This window comes from Palaemon carinicauda, chromosome 23 (genome assembly GCF_036898095.1).
Source record: "Palaemon carinicauda isolate YSFRI2023 chromosome 23, ASM3689809v2, whole genome shotgun sequence".
Taxonomy (NCBI): Eukaryota; Metazoa; Arthropoda; class Malacostraca; order Decapoda; family Palaemonidae; genus Palaemon; species Palaemon carinicauda.
In genome coordinates this window covers 64,533,525-64,545,895 of record NC_090747.1, presented here as the reverse complement: position 1 = coordinate 64,545,895, position 12,371 = coordinate 64,533,525, and the positions used below count along the sequence as shown (strand labels likewise).

The window sequence follows — 12,371 nt, the reverse complement described above, 5'->3', positions numbered from 1 at the left end:
AGAAAATAATGTATTTCTGCTGTTATCCTGAAAACTATCTGCAGGACATTCTGTCCGAGGAGAAGCTGTCTTCGAATTCTGGTCGCCGCTGAGACGTTGTCTATTCATTAGAGGCTTAGAATAACAAGCCCAAATGACGCACACACACAATATATATAGCATATATACTATATATAGAGAGAGAGAGACGAGAGAGAGAGAGAGACGAGAGAGAGAGAGAGAGAGATGAAATAAACACAATATCGTGTTCAAATAGAAATAAATTTTACGTCATACTTGGGATCGAACCCTATCCCCTTCAAATGAAAGTGTGCGTGTATATATATATATATATACTATATGTATGTATGTATATATATATATATATATATATCATCCTCGCCGAAGCCGAGAACGTTATCAATAAGATGCCACTAACATTTGTCAACAATGATAACACAGACGTCAACCTGACGCCTGCAAAACAAACTCTTCTAAGACAGATATCGCAGTTGCCCCTCCTTTCAAAATGCTTTTCGATGCACCTTTCTAGGAAAACGTCATTTTGAGGGAGGACTATGACAAATGTTGTGAGACGGTGAATAACCTTGAGAAATGTTGGAGACAGGACTATCGAGTCTTCAAACTCTGTCCTTTAAGCATAGAGGATTTAGTCGTCATAGTTAATGAGAGTTATGAGATATACAAGTATCCTATAGGATTCATAGAGTATCACCATGAAGGACTTGATAAAAACAGCAAGTGGAAATTTGAATCAAGTTATTCCACTTGATTGTAATGTCAGTGAGAAATCGCCAACTGCTAGAAAACAGGATGAAGTAAATAAGGCCGAATTCAAGGACATAAAAGTTGGCCTGGGAGAGTATTGCAAAGAAAAACTTTACGACCTTAACAAGTACCCTGCTACCACAAATGATGACTTGACAATATTAACTGCTGCCCCCGTCGTTACAGATGATGACTTTACAAACATAACAAGTGCCCCACCATTTCAGATGATCACTTTAAAACCTTAACTGGCACCCCACCATTACAAATGATGACTTTACAACCTTAACTGGTACCCCACCATTACAAATGATGACTTTAAAACCTTAACTGGTACCCCACCATTACAAATGATGACTTATATAACCTTAACTGGTAGCCCCACCATTACAAATGATGACTTTACAACCTTAACTGGTGCTTCACCAGTGCAGATGATTACTTTAAAACCTTAAATGGTGCCCAACCATTACAAATGATGACATTACAAACATAACAAGTGCCCACCATTTCAGTTGATGACTTTAGAACCTTATCAGGTGCCCCACAATTACAAATGAAGACTTTACAACCTTAACTGGAGCTTCACCAGTGCAGATGATGACTTTACAACCTTATCAGGTGCCCCACAATTACAAATGAAGACTTTACAACCTTAACTGGAGCTTCACCAGTGCAGATGATGACTTTACAACCTTATCAGGTGCCCCTCAATCACAAATGAAGACTTTACAACCCTTAACTGGTGCTTCATCATTAGCAGATGATGACTTTACAGCCTTAAGAAGTGCCCTTCCATTACAAATAATGACTTTACAACAGAAATGGGGAACATGTGGGCCCGCGACGTGTTGAAATGCAACCGGTGGAGCTTTTTAGGTTTCTTAAAACAGAAAACTCTATTATTAAATGCTAATTTTTTTCTTGAAAATTCCTTTCACAGCCTAACTGATAATTTTCAAACTGAAGATTACTACCTGACCTTCAAGAAATCTAAATATATTTGAAAGGATTATTTTGAAGGAAAGTCCTTTTTATGATATTCTAATTGGCCTACCAGCGAGAACCTGCCACTGAAGTACTTAATCCGTCTGGTATTTTCGTATCCTGAACACGACTGTAAATGACCAATATTATTCATTCCATTTCTATCAACCCGTCACGACCAAATTTCTCCTTTATTTTTGGAACATTTGAACCCCAAGTAAATCGAAGGAAAGAAAGATAATTGATGAAGGTTGTATATTTCAAGATACTGTAAGTGGAACTACTATTTTTTTGTGATATGGAAAAGACAACCAGTGTGCCTAGATTTTTCATATGTATTTAGTGTATTGAAAGAGTATAATTTGTAAAAGCATTATTTGACAACGCATCCTTCATTCTACAATCATTCTGGTCGACCAAGAGAAGAAAAAAGAAAAATAAGAGAAAAACTTGATAGGCCAAAAAACGTATTTTGTTAAGAAACAGAACAAGAATGAAAGTATTACAGTTACATTGTTGTAGGAAAATAATGCTAAGAAATTTAAAACTTACAATTATGGAGAATTTATAAAAGAAGGTTTATTTTGCTGTATCTTTAAATCGTGGTGTTCATAAAAAAAAATAAAAAAAAATTTGAAGATATCAGTTCAACTCCAAAAATTATGACAAGGCGCATTGAAGAATTGGGATCAGATATAGAATCCAAAATGATAAATTTATGCTTGAAATTCGAATTCTTTTCTTTAGCCATAGACGAGAGAACTGATGTAATTGATATAGCTCAGCTTTCAGTGTTCGTATATGGTGATGATTCTGATTTTATTGTTACAGAAGAAAGGCTTGTATTGAAATCAGCGAAGGAACCACAACAAGTGAGGATATTTTTCATGAAGTGAAAACTTGAATGTAAAAATTCAATCAATCATTTGACAAACCTCTTAGTTTGGATACAGATGATCGGAAATGAAATTGGTTGTTTAAAAAATGAAAGCAGAGATTTCAGAGCACAGGGAATCCGGCAGCTTTATTGCATTTCATTGTATGATTTATCAACAGAATTTATGGGCAAAGTTTATGAAATTTCCAAATATCATGTCCACTGTTGAATCATGTATCAACTTCATAAAATCCACAGCATAGGCAAGCAGATTTCTCTTCCTTTGCAAATGAGGCTCAAGGTGGAATTCTTTGACAGATTCCAACACTTTGTTGTTGTTTCAGATTGCTCAAGGCACGGGCTCTTGCATACTTACAGCCCAAAGGTGTTTCGTTGGGTTTTGGGTTGAAAGTGATTTAGGTTGTGTGATGATCTGCAAATTTTATTTGTAGGTGGTTTGGGATAGGATGGGGGTTGAGGATGATCAGCAACTTTGCTTTTCTTATTTTAGAGGCGTCCCAGCCTCTTTTTGGTCAATGGAAGAGGAAGAAGGTAACTGAGGGGGGGGGGGAGGCATCCTCGCCAAGAGAGCCAAGAGAGAAAGCGGTACACCAGTAAGTCCTGATGAGTAGAAGAGCTCGAGAAGGATTTGGGAAAGTGTTTAGGATTAACAATTGTATCCGCTTGAGTAGGAGAGAACTGGAAAGGAGAAATCAGTTAGCGGATTTGAGTTATAGAGAAAGGGTGGAATAAACATTCCTGTACCTGGAAATAATAGAACAAAAATAAGAAAAAATTTTTCATTATTTGTTGCAGACATTGAGACGTCTACGTGCTTTCAGATGTATTGTTTATTTGGGAAGGATTCCTGCACTTTAATAAAGAGAGAAGAGCAATTGCAAAGTGAGAGAAGAACTAAAAAGAGGAAAAGCATGATTCAGAGTTGGATTACTTAGGTTTCAAACTGGTGCTGGTATTACGTTATCTCTCGGGGGGGGGGGGGGGTGAGGGTAGCTGCAGAGAAAGGCTGAGAATGTATGAACACTGGCAATAATGTGTTTTTACGATTGCTGTCGCAGTTGCTGGAATGTTGGAGTCGAAATCCTGTCTTAGTAGGATTGTTTCTGGGTAATGCAATAGATGGCGTTGCAGAGGTTCGTCAGTTACTTGCTGATGGTCATTGCACGGTCTTTCAGGTCTTTGTTTTTCTACTGGGTCTTCGTAGTTATCAATGATGATGTGCCAGTTGCACAGATATCCCAATCTCATCTGTAGATATTGACTGCGACTTGGCACGGGATATTTCTTGCAAGCAGATACGGATTAGGTTAGTTGCTTCGATGTACCATTGGGTGATTTGGATCCATCAAGGAAGGCTCGCCTTACTTCACTTGTCTTATACATGTTGCAAAAGGCTGCCATTTGATTCCTGATGGTTTTCAGTGAGCTTTTCCATTTTGGTTACTAAGAAAAACATTGAACATATTATTTTCGATTTTTTATGACTTAGAATCAAATCAGTCTTTATTGCCATTGTTTGTATTTGAATTATTGTTTATAGCCCCTTTTTCATATTTCAGAGAATTCTACGCTGGTGATTTTTTTTAACTACACACACACATCTGCATGCACACACACGAGACAACCTAAAGCCCTGTCCACATGATCGAGCATGCCCGACGGGCAAACAGTTATACCAGTCCACAATAGGTTTTGAAATGATGGTTGATGACGTCAGAAGCGGGAGAGCTAAAGGCAGGGATCTGGGCAACACTGTTGATGCCAGATCCCTGTCTGTGGTTGTCCCGCTTCTGACGTCATAAACCCTCTTTCTTACTAACTATTGTGGTCTGGTATCACTGCTTGCCCGTCGGGCATGCTCGATCGCGTGGACAGGACTTTAAGATAAACGAGACAACGGGCAATTTTTGTCTCTTTGCTAATTGAACTTTATATAGAGTTGTGTAATAATTCTTGTAGAACACAGACTGTTAAACGGGGTGTCTTTTTATCTTCTCTGAATCAGAGTTTCTGGAAGAAGTGTTATTGACTTTGATGTTTTGAAGACTTTTACGTTGACATTATTATCATTATCATCAATTTGCATTTTTGGTAGAGTGATTTTTCCTTAAGATTTTCCACCAAATCTGCAGAGTTATAATTATAAAGGAATTTTCTATGAGGCTGCTATAAGAGAAACTGAGTAACTTTTCTAACGAGATACCACACGACGAGCAGTCTGCTAACAAAGCAATTGACTCGCACAGAGGCTTCCTCGGGCAGCGTCTAATCCGTTGCAATCAACAGCTTCTGAACATTGTCAAGAGATTATGGGTCATGTTTTATTCGTCACTGTAGCCAGGAGTCAGAGTGAGGTATGACGAGCTTCAGGAGACCATCAGGAAAGCTTTAAGATTAATAGAACAAGTTCTCAAAGCATTTTATATGGTAAAATATACCTCCAAAGCTGTAAGTACAAGTCACGTAGGCTCTAACTTGCTTTGCACACAAACAGTGTGTCAGGAGACACTACAGGCATTATTATTATTATTATTATTATTATTATTATTATTATTATTATTATTATTATTATTATTATTATTATTATTATTATTATTATTATTATTACTGGGCAATCTACCACCCCTATTTTGAAAAGCAGGATGCTATAGGCCCAAGGCTTCTAACATGAAAAAATATTCCAGTGAGGAGAGGGAATAAGGAGACAAACAAACTACAAGGGAAGTGATGAATAAATAATATAGAATATTTTAAGATCAGTAACAACGTTAGAATAGATCTGTCATATGTTAACTATGAAGAGAGACTTTTGTCAGCCTCTTCAACCCAAAAAATAATTGTTTGCAAGTTTCAACTTCTGAAGTTTATTTGCGATCAACAAAGAGGGTAATCACACTTTTGTTTAAGCTAAGATGTTTATTCTCAAGTGGTTTGTTTCCTATACATTAATATACTTGGATATGCAATTTAAAAAAAAAAAAAGAGTCAAAGAATTATTGCTATTTGAAGAATTATCAATATCAACTTTGGATATGTCTTCCCAGAAAAAAAAAAAAAAAAAAAAAAAAAACAGATAGATTAAATCTATGTAGACACTTGTAAGTAAATAAGGTGGTACGGCCATGTTTCTTCCCTAGTTACATAATTTTGTTATTTTCCTGAAGTAGTTCGCTTAAATAGCTTCTCGCAAATGTACCTGTTGGAAGCATAAGGTAAGACTACATAACTTTTGTTTTGAAGGAAACTTTTATTCTGAAACTGAGAATCTCAGTTAATTTTTAACCCTTTGGTTCCAGAGATAATGATATTTCAACTTCATTAACCACTAGGGAAATCAATATGCAGTATAGAGCAACCTAATCTCAATAACTGTCACTAATGGCACATAAAATGTTACTTCTTCTACTTTGACGGTTTTATACTCTACCTCATGTCATAGTAGCATTCTTCGTCATTCCAGTAATTACCATTTGAAACATGGAAATTGACACATTTTTCATTTCGGCTGTTCGGCTCAAATGTACCCCACCTGGAAGGAAAGGACGTATAATGCCTGTCACAACTTTATTCCGCCACCTTTACATAGCACATGAACTAACAGTCAGATGTGAATCTATAGTTAAAAGAGGAATAATAGAAAGATGGAAGAAAAGCGAGGATACTGGCAATTTACAGCCTAACACTCACTCTGTTCCTATCCTCACACTCCCACCAGCTAATAAGGGTAGAAGACTTTAGCTATGGTAAGTAGCTCTTCTAAGAGAATGACACTCCGAAATCCAACCATTGTTCTTTAGCCTTGGGTAGTGCCATAGCCTCTGTACCATGGTCTTCCACTGTCTTGGGTTAGAGATATCTTGCTTGTGGGTACACTATTCTATCTAATTTTTCTTCCTCTTCTTTTGTTAAAGCTTTTATAGTTTATATAGGAAATACTTATTCTAATGCTGTTACTGTTCTTAAAATATTTTATTTTTCCTTGTTTCCTTTCCTCGCTGGCTATTTTCCCTCTTGGAGCCCCCTGGACTTATAGCATCTTGCTTTTTCAGCTAGGGTTATAGCTTAGCAAGCAATAATAATAATAATAATAATAATAATAATAATAATAATAATAATAATAATAATCTTACAACCTCAACGCTCTAACATAATCTACACACTCCCATCCAAATGTTCATATGATAAAATCTACAAAGGTCATCTGAGGTCAAGAATGTCAGTTCCCACTTTTCCATCAACATCTTCCTCCTTCATTCTATCATCACACTGGCTTTTAATAAAGGTCCCTGGCATATGCACTGCTTTTCCCTATTTTTTATTCTTTCCCATTAAGCCTACAGCTGTTTTAACTTTTTTAATTCTAGTTGTTTAATATTAGTAGGCTGGCAAAGGCACCAGCCACCGTTGAGATGCTTCCATAAAGAGTAGTTGTGATCGACTGGCCAGAGAGTACTATATTGGATCCCTCTCTGGTTGCAACCTATCCACTTGGTAAGGGTAGAAGGGACTCTTTTTAAGTCTTGAGTAGTGCCATAGCCTCTGTGCCATGATCCTCTAATGTGTTGGGTTTGAGTTTTCTTGCTTGAGGGTACACTCGGGCAAAATATCTTGTTGTTTTTTTCTTTCCTCACTGGGCTATTTTCTCCTGTTATAGCACTTTCCTTAGGCTTGTAACCTCCTGCTTTAACAACTAGGGTTGCAGCTTAGCTAAACAACAAGAACAACAACAATCTTTTTGTTCTGTTGGACTAATGTAAAACTATATTTTAACGCTATATCTTGGGTAGTGCCGTAGCCTCTGTACCATGGTCTTCCACTGTCTTGGATTAGAGTTCTCTTGCTTGAGGGTACACTCGGGCACACTATTCTATCTTGTTTCTATTCCTCTTGTTATTTTGAAGTTTTTATAGTTTATATATGAAATATTCATTTTAATGTTATTATTTTTCTTAAAATTCTTCCTAGTTTTTCCTCATTCATTTTCCTCACTGGGCTATTTTCCCTAGTGGAGCCCTTGTGCTTATAGCATCCTCCTTTTCCAAGTAGGGTTGCAGCTTAGCAAATAATAATAATAATCATAATAATAATATAATAATGGCTGCATCGGCAGAGTTTATTTTCTTATCCAATTTTTCTATTTTCCGGATAATTCTCTTCTCTAGAGCGCTGCAATCAGCCAGCAGACTTGAAAAATTCATCAGTCGGGTGAATGACAAAATCGGGAAGACTTTTCAAGTATATTCTCACAAAATAACAAGTAAAACTTTTGGTACAAAACAGTAAAAATCAGCCTTTACCATTCTGAGGACTTATCCTCGAAACGCGTCGTAGTTTTTACTGTTTTGTACCAAAAGTTTTACTTGTATTTTGTGAGAATATACTTGAAAAGTCTTCCCGATTTTGTCATTCACCCGACTGATGAATTTTTCAAGTCTGCTGGCTGATTGCAGCGCTCTAGAGAAGAGAATTATCCGGAAAATAGAAAAATTGGATAAGAAAATAAACTCTGCCGATGCAGCCATTATTATTATTATTATTATTATTATTATGATTATTATTATTATTTGCTAAGCTGCAACCCTACTTGGAAAAGGAGGATGCTATAAGCACAAGGGCTCCACTAGGGAAAATAGCCCAGTGAGGAAAATGAATGAGGAAAAACTAGGAAGAATTTTAAGAAAAATAATAACATTAAAATGAATATTTCATATATAAACTATAAAAACTTCAAAATAACAAGAGGAATAGAAACAAGATAGAATAGTGTGCCCGAGTGTACCCTCAAGCAAGAGAACTCTAATCCAAGACAGTGGAAGACCATTACTTTTAACTCAACCTGCCTAAAAGAGGGTCTCCTACCACAATAATAATAATAATAATAATCAGCCTTTACCATTCTGAGTTCCTCAGGTGAGAAGTCCCGTCAGTCCAAACGTAGTGTCCATCCATCCATGTCAGACAATCCTATCCAGGTATTGCGACCTCTCACATAATCTGAAAAGGAAATAAGTGGACGAACTGAAAACCTGTCTTCATATTCGTCTCTATAACATAAGATATAAGATATAAAACGCCTTCCAAGATATTCTTTGCAAGGAGATCGCAAAGGAACCTGGTCAAAAGCTCCTGTGATTCAAGATGTAGACTTTATGTTGTGCTTGGTGTGACTGTTTAGATGGGAAGAAGAAAGAAGAAGAAATAACAAGTCACATTTTGGACATCAGCTTGTTGGTACATCAGTTATTTCGAAGGAAATGTCAATGTGAATTATAAAGCCGTATATACTCAATAATAAGCATCAGTTTTCACAAATAGACACCTAACCCTATACTAAATTTGAGTTGGGTAAAATTAAAACTATTCTCAAGGAGATGACAGAATATTCTTATAAGAGTAAAAACGCTCGTCTTTAATTCTTTTCATTTGTAGTGAACGCTACTCATTATTTTGATACCACCAATTGATGTCTCTCAATTATCTTGAATGTTGTGTTGCAGTAGCTCAGCCTGAATAAATCCTAATGTAAACTCTACAGCAGCATTATTATTTAATACCATCCAGCCTTTTAACATTAATTTTATCTTTCTGAATGAAAACAACATTGTAAACATAAGATGAGATTTCTGGATAAAGAAGTAGCAAATCGGGAAGAGAATGTAAGAAGTTTCAAGGTTGGGTTTTAAAATCTCATTTCCCTAAGAGGTTACTGGTAAAGTGTACTTAGAATTGGGACTTCTTTGGCAGACTTATCCAACAGACATTACAGTTTGTGCTTAAATGGATACTTACTCCGCAAGAAGGTAAACTCTCTATCCGTAGTTACTTTGACCAAGTCAGCTCCCAAAGCGAGGCATATTCTCCGACTTTCCTGCCAATTGGAAGTGCCATCACTGAAGTAATAACAGGAAGATCCAAAATTAAGCCAACCGGTACCACACTGGGAATGCCCTGAAAGAGAATAAATCTCTTTTAAGACGGTGATGAATGTTCTTATGGCTTGCACCGCTCAGAGGTGTTTTTACAAGGCCACATCAGAGCCTTGCTTTCTTTGTGGAAATTCTGCCACATTTCACATCAGATCACTTTGATTCTAACTGTAGCATCTGCGAAGGAAACTTATTGGTTAGGTTACACTTTCATAATGTAATGAGGACTGAAGTTAACTGAAAACTATTCAACATTCACATTATCTCATCCATCTGCAGAGTCTGGCACCAGTTCGCATTTCATCGTAATAGGTAAGCGTCGCCCCTTCCAACAAGACTTCTCTAGTTCCCTTAAACTGCCTTTTCTCCATTACTAAGAAATTCCAAAAAGATTGCTACATACAGACATTACCCATATCCCCAAGGTCACAGCCTCCGCTGTTCTTTGTCCATTATTTGTTTCTTATCCTCAGCCAAGTATGTACTCTACACATTCTCAGGTGTCAAGTGATGTGTTCATATACTTCTCATAAACACCTACGTCAACTTCACCTTGTTACCAAGAAACCACCATTTGTTTCAATCATCCATACTTTGGAAATACTTGATTCACAGCTGGAATGGGCAAAGAATGAATACACCTTGGAAAATTCATATGCATTTTTTGATACTATAAACAATTTTAGACAAAAAAATAATTATTATATGGCAAGCTTTGACATCGAAAGCTTATATACAAATATCCCCACAAAAGTTATTGAAATCGTAGCCAATAAAATGTACAAGGATAAATAACAACTTTAGAAACCTGAGTAAATCTAAATTTATTGAAATAATAAACATTATTGTTCAAGATTCATTTTTTATTTTCAACAAAGAGTATTACAAACAAAAAGATGGACTAGCTATGGGGAATCCTATTTCGGCAACTTTGGCCAATATTTTCTTATGTTTTCACGAGACTGAATGGTTGGAAAATTGTCCTTTAAGTTTTAAGCCTGTGTTGTATAGAAGGTATGTGGATGACACATTTATTATTTTTAAGCAAAAAATGACGCATTCAATTTTTTTAATTATCTAAATTCTCAACACAGTAATTAAATTCACCATGGAAGAAGAAAACGAAGGTAAAATGCCCTTTTTGGACGTATTAGTAACTAAAACTTCTGACCTTAAAATAGATATGGAAGTTTATAGGAAGCCCAATTTTACTGGTCTTGGTTTAAATTGTTTTAAGCGATTGTAATTTAAGATATAAAATTAACAGTATTAATACTCTCATTAATAGAGCATATAAACTTTCATCAAATTACTTGAACTTTCATAAAGAAATTACATTTTTAAAGGAATTCTTCAACAACAATGGTTACCAGGATAATTTATTTTACAAATAAGTACAAATTTTTCTTAAAATCATTAATGTTGATAACTAGATTTGTGAAGTAAAAGACCAGATTATATATTTTCGATTTCCTTATATATCAAACAAAATCAATACTATAATAGAAAGAAAAATTAAGCACATAACGAAAACCTACTTCAAAAATATAAATATTAGAATGGTATTTTTCAATAAATTTAAGATAGGCCATTTGCTCAAGTCCAAGGAGTCGTTATCTAGCGAACTATGTTCTATGGTTGTTTATAAATTTGTGTGTCCGAAGTGCAGTTCGGAATATGTGGGTAGTTCGACCAAAACTGTTGTCTACCAGAACCTTTGAACGTAGAGGCATTGGTTCAAGGACCCTTCTACCGCTAGGTAAGCCTTCTCATTCCTCTATAAGAGATCATTGCCATGGAGTGTGAAACAACAATTTTAATCATCTTGATTTTAGTATTATATGTAAAGCTCGATTTGAGACCGAGCTAAGATTATTGGAAACATTTTACATAGAAAAACTTCAACCGAAACTAAACCTATATAACTCTGCTTTCAGCAGAAACGTGTTTTAAGTACTATTTATTATAATTTTAAATTATCTTATTTTTCTCATGTCTTTTACCAATGTTTTTTATTGCTTGTATCAATGTATGTTTTTAACTTTACAGAACCTGATGATGGACAAATTGTCCGAAACGTTGTAACAAAGGTGATTGGATGAAGATGATGTTTCAATTTGTGCTTGCACTACAGTTCCTCATTAAACTGCGTTTCCTCTCGTCTGAGAATTACAGAACTACCATTTTAAGAATAACACATTTTGATAGCCAACACATTACGCTAGTCAAACAAGAACTAAAACAAACACACAATTCCTTAGTAAATACAAATCTTTTTTTTTTACATTAAATAACTTTAATCGAAACAATATATTCCGAAGTGCAGCTCTAAACACAGTACTTGACAGAAAAAAGCAAGATTTTCTCCCCAAAATGATCTGTACCGCTCGAAAGCCAAGAGGCAGCAGTAAACAAAAAAAATACTCTGTACAAAGTCACATTTACATCACCTGTAATTTCTTAGCTAGTGCTATTCTGATTTCATTTTAAAAAACGCGAAATATTAAAGCCTGAATTTGCTTACTGAAAACGATTCAGCCCAGTTATTGATAAAACAGCTTACCTGATGTTGAAGCACTGTGTATAGTGTGTAACTGGACGAGCAACAGCAAGTAGCCCAGCAGGAGACGAGAGCCGCCTCCAACAACCACAGCTCTTAAATTGGGTTGGACCCTCGGGATCGTCATAGTGACTGCGTTGATGTTGTCTTCTTCTTCTTCCTGGGGAGTTCTGTGGGATGTCCGGTCTGTCGCCCTTGTTGTTGTTGTTGGGGTATTAAAGCCAACACTTGT

The 12,371-nt window shown here is 35.9% G+C and overlaps 1 protein-coding gene across 1 annotated transcript; it reads right to left on the bottom strand.

The window, feature by feature from the left end:
• Positions 1-5,565: 5,565 nt before the first annotated feature.
• LOC137616952 (CD209 antigen-like protein D) lies at positions 5,566-12,371 on the bottom strand. The gene is made up of 5 exons (XM_068346821.1): positions 12,143-12,371; positions 9,443-9,601; positions 8,547-8,647; positions 6,081-6,182; positions 5,566-5,849 (listed from the first exon to the last, which is right to left on the bottom strand). Exons 1-3 carry the CDS (start codon positions 12,264-12,266, stop codon positions 8,577-8,579), a joined length of 354 nt encoding a protein of 117 aa, XP_068202922.1. The 5' UTR covers positions 12,267-12,371; the 3' UTR covers positions 5,566-5,849; positions 6,081-6,182; positions 8,547-8,576.

What these genes read in the sequence shown, in the direction of transcription:
- LOC137616952 (XM_068346821.1), bottom strand. Translation starts at nt 12,266, where the DNA reads ATGACGATCCCGAGGGTCCAACCCAATTTAAGAGCTGTGGTTGTTGGA. An exon ending in ACACAGTGCTTCAACATCAG is followed by an intron (nt 9,602 to 12,142) that starts GTAAGCTGTTTT and finishes ATTCTCTTTCAG; the next exon opens with GGCATTCCCAGTGTGGTACC. An exon ending in AGAGTTTACCTTCTTGCGGA is followed by an intron (nt 8,648 to 9,442) that starts GTAAGTATCCAT and finishes TTTCCTTTTCAG; the next exon opens with ATTATGTGAGAGGTCGCAAT.